Below are 23,935 nucleotides of genomic sequence, written 5' to 3'. Positions count from 1 at the left end.
AAATCATTTTGACCACCAATATTTTTATTTGATCAATTAGACCACTCAGTTATTTAAATGGTTCGATGAAATCACCTGGCAGTTAAATCATTTGGTATAATTACACAATAATTCACGCTGATGTGAAGAGGGGAAGGGGAGGGGATTTGATCCCATGCCCTTTGGATGGAATGTAGCTGTCAAACCATCTTTTTTGGTTTATTTTGGACAACAAATTATGTATATTTTATATTTTAGTATAAATGTTTTCCTTAAAATTAATAATATTTTGCCTGTATTATATTTAAAAAATATATTTTATTTCTGTTTTAATTTGTTAAATATATTTTATTATTTTAAATTATTAAATATATTTTATTTTTATTTTAATATAAAAATATATTTTATTTTATTTTTAATATAAAAATATATATTTTATCTTTGTAATCACTTAAATATATATTTTTCAAATATCTTAATTTAAAATACATTTAAATATTTTATTATTAATTTAATATAAAAAATATTTTATTTTTATCTTCACTTAAAAATATTTATTCTTTTATATTTTATTTTAAATAAAAATATGTTTTTTATTATTTTATTAATTTAGAAAACATATATTTTTATTAATATATATTCAAATTAATAAAAGAATATTTTTTTCTAAGTTAAAATATATTATTACTGCTTAATCGAAAAAATATATATAAAAGATTTAAAAATTGATTGAACCATTTAAATAGTTGGGTGGTCTGTTTGATCAAATTAAAACATCGGTGATCAAAATGATTTTTAACTATAATTGGGTGATTTATTTTTTTTACAAAAATAACACCCATTTAAATAACATAACATAAGATAAAAACTTATATATTTAGCAGAGTTTTATAGAAATAGGATAAGATAAAAACGTATAGATTTAATAGTGTTTTACTTAAGGATGGACAGAGGAAAGAATGAGTAGGGAGGGATAATCATTCTCATTAAAAAAATTCATTTATTTTAGATTTATTCTATATATTTTCTATTAAAAATATGTTTTCATTATTTTGAAATTTTATAAGTTCAAGTTTTTTCTTGGCATAAAATCATGTGTTCGTATCTGATGATATTCCAATTAAGACGCATTTAGTTGATCAAACTATTTTTTTTAAAAAAAACCTCTAAAATTAAAAATTAATTATTTAACAATTTAAAATTATTTAAAAATGAGTGTCTACATAAGGGATGTTTGTAACAAATATTAACGTCGAAATTTTGACCATAATAATTATAATAAAGATTAATAAATGGCATCATAAGAATAGATAATCAAAGCATGTCAAATTAAAGTATGAAATCTAAGTCCTAACTTAATCATGATAGGGGGACCATAACCATAATTTGACCCCCAAAAATCTTCAATCTCTCCGTTCTCATATCAGTCTATTATTTTTCACAGGTAACAACACAAGGGACTTTTCCTGGATTATTCTCATGCTATTCTGCCCATAAAACCCTAAGCCTCGTTCTTGCCATAAAATCTTGTACCCTTAAAATCTCTGTCGGATCTATGTTTCTCTATCGTTAACTCTTTCTCTCGAAGTATGATCACGAAAGATTCGTATGAGGAGGAGGAGCCATTGAATCTCAGGCTGGCGATTATGGCAGATCCCGGCGTTGAAAAGATTCACAGGAAGAGGAAGAGAAAGGTTTATGCTTGTAAGCCGCCATTAAACAGCGTCTCATCCTCTTATTACGAGGGTTGCGAAGGTAAGATCTTTAAGCTTCTTCAACTGAGAGAAGAGATGTTAAAGCTCGATCATCACAAGCGAAAAGGTGCAGTACTCGAAGACGGTAAAGGCCTTCATCTAATCCATTTGTTGCTCATCACAGCAAGCTCGGTCGACGAGAACAATGTGAACTCCGCCTTGGACAATCTCACACTAACAGGGGATTCGGTTCAAAGGGTCGTCGCGTATTTTGCCGACGGCTTACTAGCGAGGCTTCTCACTCGGAAATCGCCTTTCTATGGCAGGATCGTGAAGGAGCCTACCATTGAAGAAGAGTTTTTAGCTTTTGTTTGTCTTTATAGAGTGTCACCTTATTACCAGTTCGCTCATTTCACTGCAAACCAAGCTATAATCGAAGCCTTCGAGAAAGAGGAAGACGTCAATAACCGAGCATTGCATGTAATAGACTTCGATGTCTCCTATGGCTTCCAGTGGCCTTCCCTCATTCAATCACTTTCTGAAAAGGCAACGACCAGTAACCGCATATCGCTTCGTTTAACCGGCTTCGCAACAAGCTTAGCACAGCTGCAAGAAGCCGAGAGTAGATTAGTGAGCTTTGCGAAAGGGTTTCGTAAGTTGGTCTTCGAATTCCAAGGCTTGTTAAGAGGTTCCAAGCCGATTAACCTTCGCAAAAAGAAGAACGAAACGGTGGCTGTGAATCTGGTTTTCCATTTGAATACTTTGAATAAATCTACCAAAGTATCGGAGACGCTGAAATCAGTGCATTCGCTTAGGCCTTCCATTGTTGTGTTAGTTGAGCAAGAAGGTAAGGGAAGCCCGAGAAGCTTCATATCGAGATTTATGGAGTCTTTACATTATTTTGCGGCCATGTTCGATTCATTGGATGATTGTCTCCCACTAGAAAGCGCATAGCGATTGAGCATTGAGAAAAAGCATCTAGGGAAAGAGATCAAAACTTGTCCACCAACAGTTTGATTAAAAGACCCAACAACTGAGGACGAAGAAGACGCAACAACGGTTTTAATTTACCATGATTTTGTTGTTTGTGGGACAATTTCGGTTGTATTGTTTCTGGATTTTCCACTTGAAACCTTTTTCCCTTTTAACAACAGAATGACAAGTAATTAGGGAAGTGGATTCAAGATACTGGGAAAAAAATGCTCAGATAAGGCTTTGAAAAAAAAATGTACTGTAATGTGTTCCCCGCCCCCCAAGAAATTCTTTTTAATGATTAGAGAAGACAGTTAGATGATATAACAACATTTGAGAAGATAATTGGCCGACATAATGTTTCTTAATCTTATATATAGAAAAAATATCGGGTGTGTTTGATAAACTGTAATTAGTTTTCTAAAAAATGATTTATAAAAATGAATTACCTGAAAATTATTTTGCATAATATGAATTGTATGAAAAATACTGTTACATAAAATAAATTATATTTTTTTAAAATTATTTTTTGAAAACTAATTTACGGTGTTTTGATGATATTACGTAAACCATTTTCCATAATTGTTTGGTATACTATAATTAATTTTATAGAAAATGATTTACATAAATTGAATAAAGTTCGATTCAACTAATATTTTAAAAAAAATTAGTTCGATTAACAGTTAAAGAAAAAAAGTTTAGCTGATTCGGTTTGATAGGTGGTCAAATTAACCGTTTGAACAACCCTAATTTTAATTATTAGTATTTTATTAACATAATACTAAATTATTATATTAATATTAAATATATAAATTAATATTATTCATTATTAATAATTTAATGATATTATATTTATAAAAAAAATAGATTATGTTAATTATATTAATAACTTATTATACATTATTGAATTAAAAATATAATATAATATATTATTATAATATAACTATTGAGTACATGTAAATAAAATATTATTAAAATAATATTATATAATAATAAATATTTTATATTAAATTATTATATTAATATTTAATAAATAAAATAATAGTTTTGAGTGCTTATACTTTGAAATGAAAAGTTAGGAAAATATTTTACTTAAAATCAGATTATAAAACATTTTACATAAAATACAAAGTAACTAGGAAAACCAGTTACATTAAGAAAATCAATTACAACTATTTCCAGCATTTCTTTCTTCACTTTGCTAATTGATTATTTTTACCAAAAATATTGAATAGGCTTAAGGGGGGATTGAATTACCATTTTAATTTGATCTAAATGAATAAAATATATTTTTTATAAAAATAAACATCATATTTATTATTATAAAGTAATTATATTATTTTGTCAGAATAAATATTTAAATTTATTTATTTATTTTAAGTGTCTAAATTAAATGTTTGGCATAATAGGTATACAAATTTTTTAATATTTCAATGTTTCATTAGTTTAAAGAATTTAAATTGGGGTAACGACGATATTTAAAGTAATTATAAATAATAATTTAGATATTTGTTTTTGATACAAATATAAATTAATTATGTGATAATAAAATTATTAACATGACAACAAACATGGTTATATTTGTAGATCAATGGATATACAACATTTATATAGTGTATCTAAATAGTATTAATATTTTCAATATATATTTGGTTGTTAAAGAAGAGTATGATTCATCGATATGACATAGGAAATTTGAATGTGCATGCATGAACATATTGTACACATTTGTTAAAGATAAGAGAGTGTGAGAAAAAAATATACATATCAAAGACCAATTTTTATCCCCTTCTCATGCCCGATTACGTCCTCCAAATTAATGAGTTTTTGGTCTTTGAAACAATAAATGGGATAATTCCCTCTTAGATCTCTCCTTTTTTGATTCGAATTCAAAAATATCATTTTTATCTCTATTTGAGCTCAACTCAAGCCCAAGACAATACAAATTTAGATCAAGGCTTTTTACAAGACTAATGGTTTTAACCAAAACCCTATCGGGTTAACCCAAAACTTTTAATCTAGAATTTTTGACGTTACAATTTTGGCGAGGCTTATAATTATAATAAATTTTCAATGCCTAGAATTTCTCAACAAATTGAAGTTTTTAAAAAATATATATAATTAAAACAAATTGACGTTAACCCAATTCTCCTTGTTCCACCAAATGGCTAATATCCTACAAACTGCTTTCCTTCCTTCCACTTCCACCCTCCGCCGCCCCCCCATATCGGGTTCTAAAGCTAAGTCTCAATCCGTTCAGGTTAAGGCGAAGATCCGAGAGATTTTCATGCTGGCATTGAGCTCCACCATGACGGAAGGTAAGATCGTGTCGTGGATGAAGTCAGAAGGAGACAGGTCGTCGAAAGGGGAGAGTGTTGTTGTCGTTGAATCGGACAAGGCTGACATGGATGTCGAGAGTTTCCACGAAGGGTTCCTTGCCACCATCATGGTGGAGGAAGGCGGCGTCGCTCCGGTCGGCTCTGCCATCGCCCTCCTGGCTGAGACCGAAGACGAGATCGCTGAAGCCAAGGCCAAATCTCAGCCTCTTCTGGTAGCAGCAGTGCCCAAGTAGTGGAGGAGAAACCAAAGCAAAAGGAAGAGTTGGAGCCAGCTGTTTCGGCGGTTGCTACTGTTGCTCCTATTGTTTCAAGCACAAAGATAGTGGCTGTGGGGTACGCGGTGCATCCGGCTTCAGAGTGAGGGAAGAGGATAGTTGCGTCTCCGTACGCCAAGAAATTGGCAAAGGAGTTGAAAGTGGATTTGGGGACAGTGGTTGGGACTGGACCACTGGGGAGGATTGTGGCTAAGGACGTGGACGCTGCCGCCGCGGCTGGCGTGGTCAATGCGGCATCGCCTGCTTCTCCGGCAATCGCAGCCCCGGTGGCATCTGGGATTGAGTTGGGGACAGTAGTTCCTTTCACCACAATGCAGAGTGCTGTGAGTAGGAATATGGTTGAAAGTTTGTCTTTGCCTACTTTTAGAGTCGGTTATACCATCACCACATGTGCCGTTGATGCCTTGTACAAGAAGGTAAAGATGCTTTTGTTAAGTTGTTATAAAATGATATAATTTCCAGTTTCTTTACATTGATTGTGTTTATAAATTGACAATTTAATTGACAGGAGTACATGAGGTAAAGAAACTAACTTTTCATTTAAGCTTGTTTATCTAAATGATCATGATTAGAAATTTTAATTGGTTTTGCTTAAAATTCTTGTTATGAAAACCTATTAGGGGAAAGACATGCCTTGCACCAGAAAACTTACTCGACATAAAACAAACTTCACCTAGTTTAGGACTTTTTCTTTTATTTTCGAATATCGGTTGATGTAAATCGTATATGTTTTGTTTAGATAAAGTCCAAGGGTGTAACAATGACAGCATTGCTTGCAAAGGCAACGGCACTTGCATTGGCTCTACATCCTGTTGTTAATTCCTGTTGTAAGGATGGCAACAGCTTTACGTATAACAGTAGCATCAATATTGCTGTTGCTGTAGCTATAGATGGTGGGTTGATTACACCAGTTCTTCAGGATGCTGATAAGGTTCGTATGATTCTACTTTCGGCTGCTTTTATTTTTATTAAGATGTAGATTTAACAATTTTGAAAGGGTTTTATTTCATTGAATTTCAGGTTGACATTTATACCTTGTCAAGGAAGTGGAAGGAGTTGGTCGATAAGGCACGGGCCAAACAATTGCAACCTCATGAGTATAATACGGGTATGTTATTTTGAGTTTGCGTTCTTATGACAAATTGAGCAAGGAATTCTTTTAATGAAAGCTCGATGATATGCATACTAATCTTGTCATCTTTCTCATTCCCAGTTGGACAAAACAATGAATTAGTAGGAAGCTGTTCATTTTCTGTTTCTTGGAGACAATTTTTTTAATGCAAAGATAATTTGAATTATTGGGAAACTTAAAGTTCAATTAGACATTTGAAAAAAGGTTTTTACGCAACTGAACAAAGAGTATACACAGTTCCTATGAAATTAATTACTATAACTTTCTCAATCTTCTTGGTCAGTAAAGGTTGAGCATAGGTTTCCTTTTGTTCTTGCCTGTCAATTCTGGGACCAGGACATGTTAATGCGGGGATGACAATTATTTTCTAGTTCTGCTTGTACTAACTGATTGCTTTGATTTAGAATATTGGTTAGTTGTAAGATGCTGATCATCATAACTCAAAAAACGATTGGAAAGTTTCTCTCGCTTATTTTTTGTTGATATATAAGAATTACATTGGTTGCTGGAAAATTTCAGTTTAAGTTACTTGTAAAATATTGATTAATATGCGGGTTTTGGCTTAATACCCTTTCAACAATAATGAGACCTTTTCTTAATGTGCATTTGTTGTGTTTGCTTGTTGATATTTCTTGCTCCTTTTGCAGGTACCTTTACTCTGTCTAACCTTGGAATGTTTGGTGTGGACCGGTTTGATGCCATTCTGCCGCCTGGAACTGTAAGTATTGTTGCTCAATTATTAATATGTTCTCATATGTGGTAAGGTTTGCCTGATTCCTGAGATACAGGTAATATGTGGTGGATTGAACTGTATGTACTTGATCTTTTTTATTATTTTTCGATGCAGGGAGCAATTATGGCTGTTGGAGCTTCTCAGCCTGCAGTTGTAGCTAGCAAAGATGGCCGTATTGGCGTGAAGAATCAGATGCAGGTAAGATTTTTTGGTTTTCCATAATAGGCTTCCTTTGATAACAAAAAGTGGACCAAAACACATGTATGTTTAGGTGCTCTATGCTTGGGTAGATTAAAAGCACTTACTTTGAACTTTAAACCTCCGCAGGTAAATGTTACCGCTGATCACCGTGTCATCTACGGTGCTGATCTAGCTTCATTCTTGCAAACGTTGGCCAAGATTATCGAGGATCCCAAAGATCTTACCTTGTAATGTGCTGTTCGTTTAACAAAACGATGCCCTCATGGGCATGACGTGGTCACACAATTCTCTTTTAGCATGCTCCCAAGGTTCATGTTCTTCAAATGATTTATACTTGAGATGCAAGATGTAGGTGAGTTTTCAGTGGAGAAGAATAAGAGTATTTTCCAAAGCACTGGTTGATTCAACTTTCTCCTGTTCTATTTTTCCTTTAGTGCCGACTTTAACTATTTCCATTAGCCATGGCCCATCGTCATCATTGTACTTTCAATTAAATTTTGGCTGTCAAAGGATATATGGCTAACATTCTTAAAGCTTCCTCTTTTCCCCTCTCCTCTTTTATTATTATTTATGCTAACATAGGATTAGGTTCTAAATTTAACAAATTGAGGAATGAAATTGTTAAAATGTGAAGAAATTGTTAAAATGTAAAGTAATTTTAAAATTTTCAAAGAGTAGAGCATAATAAATGCAAAGAAGGTGGAGGAAAGATTAAACTCCATATTTTTTTTTGGAGATGGATGGAAATAATTACAATATGTTTCGGGGAATGAAGAGAGAAAGAGGGGTTCAAGGGCACCTGCCTTTCTTATATCGGGCATAGCAGGGGCAAACTTCCTTGTTAGCAGTAGAGTCTGGTGGCACACTTCCCTCGCAAGTGTTGCTGCAAGCGGTGCATGTTTTCAGGCACATCTTCGGCTTCCATGACTTGCTGCATCTCGATTCACACTTGGTTCCGCATTCTGAGTTTATGAATTACTATGATTTAAAGTTTGTTGTGTTTCATATTAAATCAAAGTTGACACGTAACCGTAAAATTAATTGTTACCTTGTCTTTGGACTTGGGCGTCAACCATCTGCAAACCATGGAGAATGATTAATTGTATCTCAAGAAAATAAAAAAGGGAAGTTTATGATGAACATGAAAGATATTGGTTATGAAAATCACACACCTGGGGTACTATGAAAAGACAGAGAAGAAGAGTAAACACAAGTGTGGCCATCCTCAAACTTGTTATAGGAAGAAGCAAGTCTTTATTATCTCTCTGTCCTCTCCCTCTTATTTATTTATTTATTCCTTCCAATGCTAAGGGGATTTTATAGGATGATGTTTTTGGAAGCTAATTTCTATTCTTAGGCAAGTTCCAGAGGGAGTTGCCAATTATATAATGATTTTGCACGTTTAAAATGGAAAGCCCAACAAGAAATTACCTTTTTTTCATAATCATTTTCTTTCTCCAAAATGTCCTCTAATTTAAAATTAAATTTATAATATTTATTGAGGATTTCATTGTTAATTTTTAAATAAAAATAACAATTACATTAATTACTGTAAAATTACGCATCATATGTTATTTGTGGAAAGTTTTCCTTGCAAGGCATGACCCATATTTTATATAATGTTGACTATGTTGTTGAACATGCTACTATCAAAGTGTTATCCCACTTCATCTAAACTTCCTTTCGCCTTTATTTATTCTTTCAGTAATAATTAGAGAGGGAATGAGTTATTTTCCACATCATTAAGTCTCATAAAATAATTATTTTATAATAAATGATAACATTAGGGCTCATAACATAATTTTTAAAACTTTTGTGATAAAAGAAAACTTGCACAAATATTAATGTCCACAAGTGTAATTCACCCCTAATTAATCATAACGAGAAGTTTTCGCCGATGGCACACCCTAAACAAATTAAACCTAGCGCACAAGGCAAAGGGTCCCAAAGTGTTAACCTTTGAAACAGTGAAGGCAGGACTCCACTGTTCTTTCAGAATATCAAGACAGATGCTGCCATTGTTGTTGATGTTGTTAGGAATTTTGAAACTAAGAACAAGAACACAACAAGCTGGATTGAATGACTACATTTTATTAACAGTAACTTTGGCTTAAATAGCCATTCAATACACGATTTAACAGAAACGAAAAAACAGCCCACTTAGCGAAAATAAAGCTAAGTGGTAACAGAGACTTGAAACAAATCAAATACGTGTAAATATCCCTAAAAACTAGGACTTCATTATAACAGAAAAACTGCTGTAAACTCATTCATTCCCTCCCTTAAACTAAGTGCAGTTAAGCAATTAGTTTATACCAGAAATTTCACATACGCCCAGTAGCTTTCGAAGCTTCTGAAAAACTTCAAGCTTCAATGGTTTGGTCATTATGTCTTCCACCTGATCCTGACTCCCACAATGAACTAATTCAATTGTACCTTAGTAAGATTCCTTAAAAAACGAAACCTCACATCAATATGCTTGCTGTGACCATGCATAATTGGATTTTTAGACAGCTTAATGGTTGAACTGTTATCACACATCACAGTAGTACAACCTCCATCAGAATGTCCTAGCTCCTTTAAAATTCTCTTCATCCAGACTCCTTGACAAGCACAGACTGCGGCTGCCACAAACTCAGCTTTTGTGGTTGATAAAGTCACAATAGGTTGTTTTTTTTTAACACCATGAAACATCACTTGAATTCATTATAAACACATAACCAGATGTACTCTTCTTGTCTTCCATATCTCCAGCGTAGTCGTTATCCGTAAACGCCAACAACTCACCATCTCCTCCTTTCTTATAATGAATTCCATAATTCACAGTTCCTTTTAAGTATCGAAGTGCTCTCTTAGCTGCTTGTAGATGAATCTCCATTGATTTTGTCATATATCCACTTATGAGACAAGTAACAAACATCATGTCAGGTCTTGTGGCAGTGAGATACATTAAACTACCCACCAGCTGCTTGTAATACGTCTCATCAACAAGGTCTCCATTTTGGTCTTTGCTTATTTTAAAACCTGGAACTATTGGACTGCCCACCGAATTACTTTCCATCATACCAAATCTTCTCAAAACCTCCAATGCATATTTCCTTTGGCATATATAAATACCATCAGACTTTTGTAGCACCTCAATTCCAAGAAAAAACCTCATCTTCCCCAAGTCAGACATATCAAACTCTCTTAACATAGAACTTTTAAATTTAGACATCATAACTTCAACATTACTAGTAAAAATTAAATCATCAACATAGACATTTACAATGATAACTTTTCCTTCTCTGCTTCTCCTTGTGAATAATGTTTGCTCGCTATTGCATCTTTCAAATCCTTCACTAATGAAATGTGCTTCGATTCGACTAAACCAAGCTCGTGGAGCTTGTTTTAATCTATACAAGGCTTTGTGTAACTTGTAAACTAGATGCTCACTGCCCTTTTTTTCATACCCTCTTGGCTGCTCCACATAAACATCTTCACTCAACTCACCATGGAGAAAAGCCGACTTGACATCCAACTGAAAAATCATCCAATTTTTCTGTTCAGCTAGAGCAATAATCATCCTTACTGTATCCATCCTTGCCACTAGTGCAAAATCTTCTGTATAGTCCACTCCATACTTCTGATATTACCCTTTAGCAACCAAACGAGCCTTGTACCTATCGATCTTTCCATGCTCATTATATTTGGTTTTGTAAACCCACTTCACTCCTATTTTTTTAGCCCCAGCTGGCAGCTCAGTGAGTATCCATGTTTGGTTCTTTTCAATGGATTTGATTTTACTATTCATGGCCAATCTCCATGTTGCACTCTTCACAGCTTCCTCAAAATTCAGTGATCAGTTGACACCATCAATGCCATATGAACTTCATCCTCAAATAGACCTTCACCACTAACATAATCACCAATCCATGTAGGAGGTCGCCTCTCACAAGATTACCTCAACTCCCTTACTCTCTCTTCATCCTCACTAGAACCATCTTCCTCTTCTCTAACTCCCTCATCACAAGTCTCTCCATCAATATTTTTTCCATTCTCATTTTCACTCACCCCTTCTTCATTCTCATCATCTTCACCATCACCACATTCTAAATCTACTATTATTTGTTTTTTATAACTCACATCACAATCCCATTATTTTTCTTCTTCAAAAATTACATCTCTACTCACAACAACTATCTTAGCAATAGGATAGAATAGCCTGTAACCTTTTGATTCCTCACTAACCCCCAATAGCACACAAGTAACACTTCTATTATCAAGTTTAGTCCTCATTTCTTTTGGAACATGAACGTGTGCTATGCAACCAAAAACCCGAAAATGATCTACTGAGGGTTTCACTCCACTCCAAGCCTCATCTGGTGTAACATCCTTGACTGCCAATGTAGGACACATGTTTAGGACATAAACAATCCAGTTCACTGTCTCCGGCCAAATATTCTTGGGAAGATTCTTGTCAGATAACATGGAACGAACCATGTTCATCACTGTTCTATTTTTCCTTTCAGCTACACCATTCTGTTGCGGAGTATAAGCGGTGGTCAACTGCCTCTTGATCCCAATTTTTTTGCAAAAATCATTGAACTCATTCGAATTGAATTCTCCTCCTCTATCAGTGCGAAAACACTTAACAAATAATCTTGTTTCTTTTTCAACCATAGTCTTAAAGCATTTAAAAAAGTTTAAAGCCTCTGACTTCTCTACCAAAAAATACACCCATGCTTTTCTACTATAATCGCCAATGAATATCAAACTGTACCTCTTATTGCTGTTAGATGTAGGAGTGATCGGACCACAAATATCTGCATGGATAAGTGTCAGCTTCTGAGTTGCTCTCCAAATACTCTTCTTTGAAATAGGGTCACGGTGTTGCTTCCCGTTGATGCAATCAGTGCATGTCACACTTGTGGCAGTGAATTGAGGAAGTCCACGTACCATATTTTTGTATACCAAGGTTCTCAAACCCTTGTAACTCAGATGCCCATACCTCCGATGCCAAAGGTGAAACAAGTTTTGAGTTCTTGTGTGAAGACACTGATCAGATTGTACTTGAGAAGGAGCTTGAGACTAAGGCAGTAAGATAAACATCCGATTGGCACTCATGTTGGTTTGAATTATCAAACCCTTATCTGGATGAAATATTTTGCACATCCCTTCCTTGATCAAAATAGCCAAGCCTTTCTCTTGCAACTGTCCTATGCTCAAGAGATTATTTCTCAATTCTGGAATATAGTATACCTCAGCAACAACATGATTTACTCCATTCAGCAGTAGTTTCACACTTCCCCTTCCCATCACATCCATCTTAGTGTTGTTCCCCAATTTTACTAAATGTCAAAAATTTTCATCAATTTCATTGAACATAGTTCGATCGCTGCTCATGTGATTAGAGCACCCTGAATCAAGGAACCATGAATTTTCTCTTTTCTTCTTCATCATCAAACTCTGTATAATTTGCTTCTTTGTTCCAAGACGGACATTCATACCGAAAATGTCCAAGTTTATGGCATCGGTAACACTCCACAGTTGCCTTGTTGAAGATTGCTCGACCTCTTACTCTTTATCTTCTTATGTAGCTACCATAACCACGACCTCTTCCTCCTTCAGATGTCATTTTCACAGCCTGTTCCTCACTATTTCGTCTCTGAAATTTTTCTTCAGATGTCACTTTCAAAGCCTGTTCCTCACCATTTCATCTTTGAAACTTCTGTTCATATACTATTAATGAGCTTTGTAACTCATCAACAGTAAGGACATCAATGTCCTTTGACTCCTCAATAGAACATACAACATAGTTGAACTTCTCAGTTAAAGAGCGTAGAATTTTCTCCACCACTTTAACATCCTGCATATTTTCTCCATAAGTTCGCATTTTGTTGGCCACTTTCATGACCTTAGAGAAGTACTCTGTCACTTTTTCACCGGACCTCATCTCAAGAGTTTCAAATTCTCTGCGGAGAGCTTGAAGATAAGACCTCTTGACCCTTGCATTTCCTTCGAATTTTTTCTTCATGGAGTCCCATATATCTTTGGCAGTATCCTTCTTGAGAATGGTGTCAAGAATGGTTCGGTCGATTGCCTGGAAGAGATAGTTCTTCACTTTAAGATCCTTTAGCTTCATCTCATCATTCTTCTTTCATTGTGCATCTGTCTGCACCGTTTCACTTGTTGGCTCAATATAGCCAGGCTCCATCAGCCCCCAAAATTCCTTATATCGTAGAAAATTTTCCATCAACATGCTCCAATGATCATAGTGACCATCAAAGCGAGGAATGGCTGGCTATATAAAACTTCCTTCCGTAGTCATCTTATGTGCTGCTGCAAGAACTTCAAAGACTACTGCTTTGATTTATCAGGCCCAGTAGGAGCTCTAATACCAGAATGTTAGGAATTTTGAAACTAAGAACAAGAACACAACAAGCTGGATTGAATGACTATATTTTATTAACAATAACTTTGGCTTAAATATCCATTCAATACACGATTTAACAGAAACGAAAAAGCAGCCCACTTAGCAGAAATAAAGCTAAGTGGTAACAGAGACTTGAAACAAATCAAATACGTGTAAATATCCCTAAAAAACTAGGACTTTATTCTAACAGAAGAACTGCTGTAAACTCCTTCATTGGGGGTGATAAAACTTTGTTTTGAAGGATACCTAAATGGAAACATACATTTGTATAATAAGACTGAATTGCATGAATTTTGTTCCTATGATTCTTAAATGGTTTTGTTGTTTACCTTTGGCGGCTTGAATAGATAACCGGGAGGGACGTGAATGGAAACTGTTGAGTTAATCGATTGACTGAATCGGCCAAGAGGGGGGTGAATTGGCAATAAAAATTTTGGTGGAAGCTTTTGCAGAAAATTGAAAGAAATTGCACAGCGATTTAGAGTGGTTCGACTTTATCAACCAAAGTCTACGTCCACTACCTTAGCTATCCACACTAAGGATTTTCCAACAAATTCACTAATTTGTTCTTTCTTTTGAGGCCAAAGAGATAACCTTACAACTCCCTCAAGAATATACCCCAATTCTTGAGAACACTCTTTTCTCAAAGAGAAATACAAATTTGCAAACTTATAAGAAAAACCTCACAAGGCAAATGTGTTTGCACAATTCTAGAACAAAGAAAGAACACTCAAGAATAAATACAATTGAGCACAATAAGTGTTCTTGAAAGCAAAATGAATATTGAATGAAAAATAGGCTTGAAATGCTCAAACTTGAGGTTTGATGCTTTCTCTTTGATTCTCTCTTGATTCTAATTGTTTGATGTTTCTTGTTGTTGATCAATGGCTTCTAAACTTGTTTAAATACTCCTTGAATCAATTCTGAACGTTGGTGATAATTAGTGGAGTCAATAGAGCCATTATTGTGTGAAAACAATTAATTTTCTGGGTGGGAGCGTATCATGCATCGATGCATGATCAAGGATGCATCGGTGCATCAGTGTAAAATTCAAATATTTTGACCGTTGGGACACTTAGTGCATCGGTGCACTAAGGATGCATCGATGCATAAAATGCATTCGATGTTTGAAAATATTCCGAGTGCATCGATGCATGGAGAGTGCATCGGTGCATGAAATGCATTCGATGTTCAATTAAATCATAGGTGCATCGATGCATGGTTTGATGCATCGGTGCATCACCTTGAATAATTGTTTTAAGGCTTGATTTTGGTTCAAAATACTTTGTGAAAATTGTTTCAAAAATAGTTTAAGTACAAATCACAATTTTACACATTTAGTAAGGATTAAAATTGATCTTCAAAGACTTGGAGTAATAATTTGATATTTGATAAATTGAATCGAATATAAATTGTAAAATCATTTGTAAAAATCTTAAAATTCATTTAACTTAATTTGTCATATCGAAATATCAAAAATGTTTTTAACAGAAACCGAAAACACCCCACCAGCATAAAGGCTATCTGTTGGACCCATAATCGTTGCTTGCCAAGGGAACATGTCATCTCCAGCAGGACCTATGAACAACAAGCCACACAAATTTACTGCACGAATTCTCCTAAAATCACAATTTCAGTTTATGATGGATTTAGAAAACAAGACTTCACACAAACCTGCACTACAAGAGACGGAAGAATCCTTCTGCATGTCTTTCGGTTCCTTGGTGATCCTCTTAGATGCCATTGCAGAACGTAAAATTCTTCAAATTTGATTAACAACATAACAGAGACAATCCTACCTCTGCAAAAGATTACAATAAAAAAATGGTTACGATCGGTTGAAACTCTCAGAATTTGATTATGAATATCTAATCGATGATGGCAAGACAAAAAGAGAAAAAGAAGAAAACAATCTGAATCCTTGAGATACTGTGGTCTAGAATAAGTGAAAAAGCTGAGGTAGATTACAATACAAATATCTCTAAACCCTAACACACCTAAATACAAAATCATTTTTATGATCTAAATCAACAAACCCTAAAGCATTCGCTTAATAAAATAAACCCATTGCACCAGGAACAAAAAGAATAAATTATTAAAACGTTAGATTCCTGAAAATAAAATAAAAAACCTCAGATTATGCAAAAAAGAAGAAGAAGAAAAAGAACAGCATCCATAGTTCATTGAATAAGATTTCGATTTTCTTTATTTTAATTTATATCATATGCAAAATCCTACTGAGAACAACAAAGAACAACTAATTTTCGTTACCTAAAGTCCTTCCCAAGAAAAAGAAAACCCCTAGAATGAAATAGAGAAATAAATAAGAGAATAAACCTCTCCCTATATATATGGGCAGTAAAGGAACTTCGTTGAGAGTTTAACATGTTAAATATGTTTGATAATTTAAAATTAAAATTATCAATTAGAATTTATTAAAAAAACTGTTGAAAATAATAAGTAGATAAATATCAACTTATCATGTGTAAGTATTTATAATATTTTTATTTTTTAATTATATTACCCTTTAAAATTTACACTTACCAAACTATCTAATTATAATATATATTTTAACCAAAATATCAAACATACCTATAATTTAAATTTAGTATTTAAATTTTGGATAAACTATACGGGAGACCATTAAATTATAGTCAAAAATCAATTTGACCACTGAAGTTTCAATTGAATCAATCATACCACCTAACTATTTAAATATTTCAATCAAGCCACCGACCCTTAATTTTTAACTGAGATGGTGATGTGACTGTTAAAATATTTTGGTATAATTCACAATTGATCCCTATAACTTATATATTCTTTCAATTGGATTCTAATTTTAATAAATTAAAATAAATTTAACCATTGATTGCCACGTGTAATTGGTGAAATCTGTCATGACAAGTGTCTTTATTTGATTGGATGACTAAATTTATTTTAATTTATTTTAAATTTAATAGATTTATTTTAAATTTAATAAATTTATTTTCCACCAATAAGAGGGTGACATGTGTCACCCTATAGTTGAAAGAAAATAAATCCGCACAAAAAATGGGTGAGAGGAATTGAACCCAAGTTACTTGGTTGAAATATTAGAAATCAAACCATTGAACTAAAGCAGTCATTTGATATGTTTTGAACAACAAATAATATATATATTGTTCCTTAATATATAAATGTTTTACTAAAAATTAATGAATATTTTATATATTTTAAAGTTTCAAATTATCTTTTATTTTTGTTTTAACTTATTAAATATATTTATTTTTATTTTAATGTAAAAATATATATTTTATCTTTATCATCACTTAAAAATATATTTATTAAGTATTTTAACTTAAAATACATTTAAATATTTTATTGTTATATTCATTTAAAAATATATTTTATTTTTATTTTAAATTGAAAATATATTTTATCATTATCTAAATCTTTAAAAATATATTAAAATATCTTAACTTCAAAATGTATTTTAATTTAAAAATAAAATATAATTTAAGTTGAGATATTAAAAAAGAAATTTTAAAAGTTAAGATAATAATAAAATATATATTTTTATATTAAATTAATAATAAAATATTTAAATATATTTTAAGTTAAGGTATTTTGTCGAACTTTGCACATTTAAAGGCGCCGGAGAGCAGGCGAAGGTGTTGGAAACCGGATTTAATGGGAAATTGTGAGAACATAAGCTGAGACAGAGTCAGACAGAACAAGACAGCCATCATCCTCATGGGGTCAATTCCTTGCACAGATTTTCAGAGCTTATCAAGTCTTGTTATTTCAGTCATATAATTATTCATCAATAATTCAAGTTAGTCAACTAAAAATAATAATAATCAAATTAAGAAATTACAAGAGAGTTGGATTCAGTCTTCACTCACATTTCAATTGCTTTCCATCTTCCATCCATGGCGGCCAACGACTTGTATTCCCATCTGGGTTTACTTCTAATCTATCTAATATTCCTCTTTCCAATCCCCAAATCTCTCTCTTCCCTTGAGCCTCAGCCTGCTCCGCCCACTGAATGGGATATCCTTCCCCAATACGGTCTCCCCAGTGGCCTTCTTCCCAGCACAGTCACCGACTACGTCCTTCACGACGACGGGAGGTTCGTCGTCATGCTGGCGAACCCTTGTTACGTTCAATTCGAGTACTTGGTCTACTACGAGAAAACCATCACCGGAAAACTGGGTTATGGCTCCATTACTGATTTGCAAGGCATCCAGGTGAAACGATTCTTCTTGTGGTTCGATGTGAATGAAATCAGGGTCGATTTGCCACCCACCAATTCCATCTATTTCCAAGTTGGATTCATCAACAAGAAGCTCGACGTTGACCAGTTCATGACCATCCATTCTTGCCGTGATGAGGTTACCAGGTCTTGTCAATATTCTTGGAAATCAGTTCTTCAGGTAGCCCTGTTTCCCGTCCCTCTGATTTTTGAATTTATTTCGCTGCCTTGATTCTCTGTACCTGGATTCTTATAGTAAGCCATGTTTCAACTGAACTTCTGGACTGACTTTTAAATTCCTTTCCCTTCTTATGGGAGTTTGTTGATTCTCTGTACCTGAATTCTCTGCTTCTTGAAAACTAGGAAAAATACGACCTTATGATTAGTATTTCTCCTGTTTTGAACCTATTAGATGGACTCAGTTATAATAGAGAACGTTATTCTTTATAGAAGATTTGGAGTGTATAATAGAGAACGTTATTCTTTACAGAAGATACCTAGCAGTTCATCGTAATCACGCCTCGCATTTGCTTTTTTCTTAGCTACTTATTGTGTTCATTGGGGCAGGTCGGGCCATGATTTTAAGTGAAAATATCATTTGTAAGCTAATGCTGTTTAATACATTTTCATCCCATGTTTGTTGTCTCAGCTTCCGGTGCCCACAAACGAATTTGAGATGCTGATTACCGAGTAGCTGCCACAGACTGTTGTTTCTGCGTTGTCAAGTGGATAGGGAGTGAAGCAGTTGATAGTAAAAAGATTGAGGCTCATGAAAATGTTTTATAAGAAGATTCTGTAAATAATGAAGTCTAGTTTTCATGTATGAGTTGTGAAGAATAATGTTGCTCACAACTTTAGCAGTACCCATTGCCTTTGCCGCCTGAATCCCCAAGGTTGTGGTTTCAGATTTTTATTTTATTATGTATGTCTCGAATACTAAGAGATCATGTTATAAAGGCAATTTTATGCCACTTATATGGAAGGGAAAGGTGGTAAGGCCACTTATATGTCAAGCTACAGAGATGTCCAAATAATTTGTTTAAAATTAATAATTAACATTAACTAAAAAATAATTAGATTATTTTTAATGTAATATTTTAATTCGGTTGAATATAGAAAATAGTAATTTAATTATTATTTTTTTATAAAAATGGGAATTTTATGCACCCTAATGCCTTTTATTTGGTGCTTATTAGGAAGTAGTTGAAGAGAAAGCAGTAAAACGTTTATTGAAGTAAAACATTTATTGATACTCTGATTACAATACAAGGGCTGCTGTGTTTATATACTGCACAGGTAGCTTAACAGAATAACCTCTCTTAACAACCAGCTTAACAGCTTCCTAACTGCCTAATATTCTTCTAAACATACTCATTCTTCTAACATTCTCCCTACTTTCTCAACCTTCTTGACAAAAAGATGAACAATTGAGTCGAAAGTGCTGATGCTTCCTTCCGTTCACTTTGAATCGAAAGTGTCGATGCTTTCGATGCTTCCTTTCGTTCTTCTTGAACCGAAAGTGCCTATGCTTCCTTCCGTTCACTTTGAATCGAAAGTGCTTATGCTTCCTTTCGTACTTCTGATTCACCTTCATTTCTTTGTTCTTCACCCTCTTTTACCCGATTCCTTGAAATTTTTTTTATGGACTTTTAGCTGAGAAGCTTTCAAGTCCCATAACACTTTTGAGATATAAGCAATAAAAGCAACAAAATGAATGCAAAATTAAACTTCTGTTTACTTACACAAAAAAATTATACTACTATGCAGAAATAACATCATGGTCTCCAGTGTACCCATAAACGGAATCTCTGTTATAAGTTCCCATTGGCAGAATTATTAACCTGAAGAGTGTGGTGATCATAAGCCTCAATCCATTTCCCGCCTATTAGACCCAGCGTTCGGAATATGGGGGAATTTTTAAGCGCAGAAGCGACACTACCCATCTGGCGAGCGCGAAAATGGCTCTGAATCTCAGTCTCATTGCCTCGATTTCTCAGAAACTCCCTTGCCATGCTCTTCCTCCCAAATCCACTCTCAGATCTCCCAAGTTTTCCATGATCTCCACCATTCCTTATGGCTCCAAAGATGTTGGGAATCTGAAAAAGCCTTTCGCGCCTCCACGGGAGGTGCCTGCTCAGATCACCCACTCCATGCCGCCTCGTAAGGTTGAGATCTTCAAATCTCTGGAAGGATGGGCCGAGAACAACATCCTGACTCACTTGAAACCAGTCGAGAAATGTTGGCAGCCCGCCTACTTTCTCCCGGATCCTAATTCCAATGGTTTTTATGACCAAGTCAACGAGCTCCGGGAAAGGGCAAAGGAGATTCCCGATGATTACTTTGTCGTTCTGGTGGGTGATATGATCACGGAGGAAGCCCTTTCCACTTATCAAACAATGCTTAATACCTTGGATGGAACTCGCGATGAAACTGGTGCTAGCCTTACCCCTTGGGCCATTTAGACCAAGGCATGGACTGCCAAAGAAAACCGGCACGGCGATCTGCTTAATAAGTATCTCTATCTCTCTGGAAGAGTGGACATGATGCAAATGTGATGAGAAGATCATAGAAACCGCCATAATTCGTTGCAATCTCATGTTTCCTGATGCAGTAAACGACGCCGGTTTAGCAGCCGTTGCCGCTGCCGAAGACGCCGATGACATTTTCTCCTCCTCTTCCATGCAGCGAAAGAACAAATGAAGTCAGGACCGTTTGGCGAATGATACCATATTAGGAAGTAGTTGAAGAGAAAGCAGTAAAACGTTTATTGAAGTAAAACATTTATTGATACTCTGATTACAATACAAGGGCTGCTGTGTTTATATACTGCACAGGTAGCTTAACAGAATAACCTCTCTTAACAACCAGCTTAACAGCTTCCTAACTGCCTAATATTCTTCTAAACATACTCATTCTTCTAACAGTGCTGAAGCCATACATAATTTGATTTAGCAGAATCACCCGTTGTTTTAGGGGCATACCCAAACCATTGTGAGTGTCGGCCACCCGAAAGTCCTCAAAATAAACACATCAATCAACCTAATCTTTTCTCTCTTTGGCAGTGAAGTGATGTTCTCTTCAAAATAGAATCATTCCTTAAAATCAATTGTCGTAATCGATTTTCGTTTGGGTACGAAAATTTTACTCAGCAAGAAAAGTGATGTGAATAAATGGTTTTTAAAATGTTTTTGGGAGTCGCCATCGGCCTTTTGAGTCAGGTAGGTCGAATACCTAAAAATTATCTTTTTTTAAAAAAAGTTTTTAAGAAAACATCGGTTAAAAGATAAACTTATCTGCGTTTAACCAAAAATTCATTCTTTTTAGAAATAAAAAAGACTCGTGGTCGGTTACATTTAGGGAAGGATTATCACCCCTATAACGTCCAAAATTGGTACTTTATTAATTATAAATTGTCTCTATTGTTAGAAATTTAAGAATTAAAAGATATATTTAATTTATAATTCTGTTATTTCAAATTTATAATTTTAAGAAAATTTATTTATTTATATATATTTATAAATAAAATATTTATTTATTTAGAAATATCAGAAAATGACTTCTAGGTGCCTTAAGACAGCTCTTTTCTTCGACATTAAAAAATAAATAAATGACTAAAACATTTTTTAAGATAATAATAAAAAAAATTATTTTAATATAGTAAGATATTTATTTATTTAAAAATATCAGAAAATGGCTTCTAGGTGCCTTCAGACAACACTTTTCTTAGATATAAAAAAATAAATAAATATTGTTATTTAAACAAATATATATATATATATATATATATTTATATGACTAAGATGAAAATAATAATAAAAATAATAATAATAATGAAAGTAATAATAAAAAAATAAAAATAATAATAAAATAATATTGCAAATAAACATATAAAATTAAATTAAAATATAAATAAATAGTGACTAAAATAAATAAAATTAAAAATATATATTTAAAATATAAAAAGCAATAAAGCTTGTAATGAAAAATAAATGAAGATATTAAAAATAATGACTAAATTAGAATATATTAAAATTAAATACCCTAACTCGTAATATTATGAAATATAATAATTAATAGTGTAATTTAACCTTAATTATTTATTCAGGGCTAAAATAAAATTTATAAAATTATGAGGGACTAAATGCTATATTTATCATAAAAATATATATATGAATAATGACTAAATTATAAATTAATTAAAATTATAAGGCCGATTTGAAATAACCAGGAATTGCTTTTAGTGACTAAATTGAATAATTACAGAACTATAAGGGTTGCAGAAAGGGTTTACCCTTTCTGAAATTACACAGATACCCCTCCCCAAAACGATGTCGTTTGGAGAGGGGTACAAAATCCCAAAATCCGGCTCCTAAGAGCCATTCTCTCCTCATTTCTGGTTTTGCTTCTCTCTCAACAGAGAGAAAAGCTCTCAATTTTTCTCGCCGGAAGAGAAAACCGGCCATCGTTGGCCACCGTTTCCGGTGTCTATCTCTGCCGCCGGCCACCGTTCACGGTGGCTGGAAATTACAAAACCCACCCCAAATCGAAACCCTTATTTTTCTATACCCAAATCTAAGGTTTTTTTAGTATAAAACTTTACCAATCGTCGTAGATCTAGGATAGTTTCGTTCGACGCTTCGGTTCTCCGGTGGTTCCACGGTGGTTTTGGAAATTCCTCGGTGGTAAGTTCCTTCCTCTTTGTTTTCTCTCTTTCTTTTCTGTTGATGGTTGTTGTGGGTTCTTGTTTGCTATCGATGTTCCTCGTTCTCCCTTGCTCTCTGTCCTTTTTTTGTTGCTTTCTCTGTTTTTTTTTCGTTTCTTGCTGTCTGTGTGTCTTGTCGGTCCTTATTTTCTTTGCAGGTTCAATGGTGGCTTTTATAGGCCACCACGATGTCCTCCTTGGACCGGTTAAAGGGTGATAACCTCGGTGAGTCACCAAACTATGGTGGTGACTCACCCTTAAGGCTTTAACGTGGGTGGTAGGAGTTGTGGCAGCAAAGCTTCTGGAGGCTTCGGCGAGGCGGCAGCATCGTGGCATTGTTAGAGTGGAGCATCTGGCAGTGGAGGCGTGGAGGCAGCGACGTCTGGAAGATGGAAAGGCGATTGGGGTCTTTTGGAAGCGGTGGCTGGGAGCTAGGGTTTAAGAACCCTAGCTGAAACCCTAAATATTTAGGGTTTTCATCTGGTCTGGGCCGGTCTTGGATGGGCCTGGGATTTGTAAGATGGGCCTGGATTATTTGTATTTGGGCTCCCGGGATCTGGGCTCATTCTTTGCTCATTCTTGGGACATTATTGTGTTAATAAGAATAGAGCAAAGACGAAAAAACATTAATTTTTCATTTGACTTCTTTTGAGTAAGACTGAAATGTTGAAAACATCATTCCAGAGGTCTTAAAAACATCATGCACTGAAGGGCTTACAGATGACCCGAAGGTTTTGAAAACATCAAAAAGCTCCCGAAGGTTTTTTGAAAACATCATGCACTGTAGGACTTACAGATGACCCTAAGGTTTTGAAAATATCAAAAAGCTCCCGAAGTCTTTTTGGAAACATCATGCACTGTAGGACTTACAGATGACCCTAAGGCTTTGAAAACATCAAAAAGCTCCCGAAGGCTTTTTGGAAACATCATGCACTGTAGGACTTACAGATGACCCTAAGGCTTTGAAAACATCAAAAAGCTCCCGAAAGCTTTTTGGAAACATCATGCACTGTAGGACTTACAGATGACCCTAAGGCTTTGAAAACATCAAAAAGCTCCCGAAGGCTTTTTGGAAACATCATGCACTGTAGGACTTACAGATGACCCTAAGGCTTTGAAAACATTAAAAAGCTCCCGAAGGCTTTTTGGAAACATCATGCACTGTAGGACTTACAGATGACCCTAAGGCTTTGAAAACATCAAAAAGCTCCCGAAGGCTTTTTGGAAACATCATGCACTGTAGGACTTACAGATGACCC

The 23,935-nt window shown here is 34.3% G+C and overlaps 2 protein-coding genes and 2 pseudogenes across 2 annotated transcripts; all 4 read left to right on the top strand.

The window, feature by feature from the left end:
* The first annotated feature begins 1,535 nt into the window (after positions 1-1,535).
* Positions 1,536-2,690, top strand: LOC120118866 (annotated as a pseudogene).
* Positions 2,691-4,790: 2,100 nt separating this feature from the next.
* On the top strand, positions 4,791-7,591 carry LOC120118485 (annotated as a pseudogene).
* Positions 7,592-17,620: 10,029 nt separating this feature from the next.
* LOC120118486 lies at positions 17,621-18,728 on the top strand. Its single transcript, XM_039138516.1, has 2 exons — positions 17,621-18,155; positions 18,624-18,728. The coding sequence occupies exons 1-2, from the start codon at positions 17,652-17,654 to the stop codon at positions 18,666-18,668; spliced, it is 549 nt and encodes a 182-aa protein (XP_038994447.1). The 5' UTR covers positions 17,621-17,651; the 3' UTR covers positions 18,669-18,728.
* Positions 18,729-19,917: 1,189 nt separating this feature from the next.
* Positions 19,918-20,462, top strand: LOC120118755 (stearoyl-[acyl-carrier-protein] 9-desaturase, chloroplastic-like). The gene has a single exon (XM_039138749.1). The coding sequence runs from the start codon at positions 19,933-19,935 to the stop codon at positions 20,434-20,436; it is 504 nt and encodes a 167-aa protein (XP_038994680.1). The 5' UTR covers positions 19,918-19,932; the 3' UTR covers positions 20,437-20,462.
* The last annotated feature ends 3,473 nt before the right edge of the window (positions 20,463-23,935 follow it).

This window comes from Hibiscus syriacus, unplaced genomic scaffold (genome assembly GCF_006381635.1).
Source record: "Hibiscus syriacus cultivar Baekdansim isolate YM2019G1 unplaced genomic scaffold, ASM638163v2 tig00110328_pilon, whole genome shotgun sequence".
Classification (NCBI taxonomy): domain Eukaryota; kingdom Viridiplantae; phylum Streptophyta; class Magnoliopsida; order Malvales; family Malvaceae; genus Hibiscus; species Hibiscus syriacus.
Note: the sequence above shows the minus strand (reverse complement) of the source record. Positions and strands in the feature narration are given on the sequence as shown.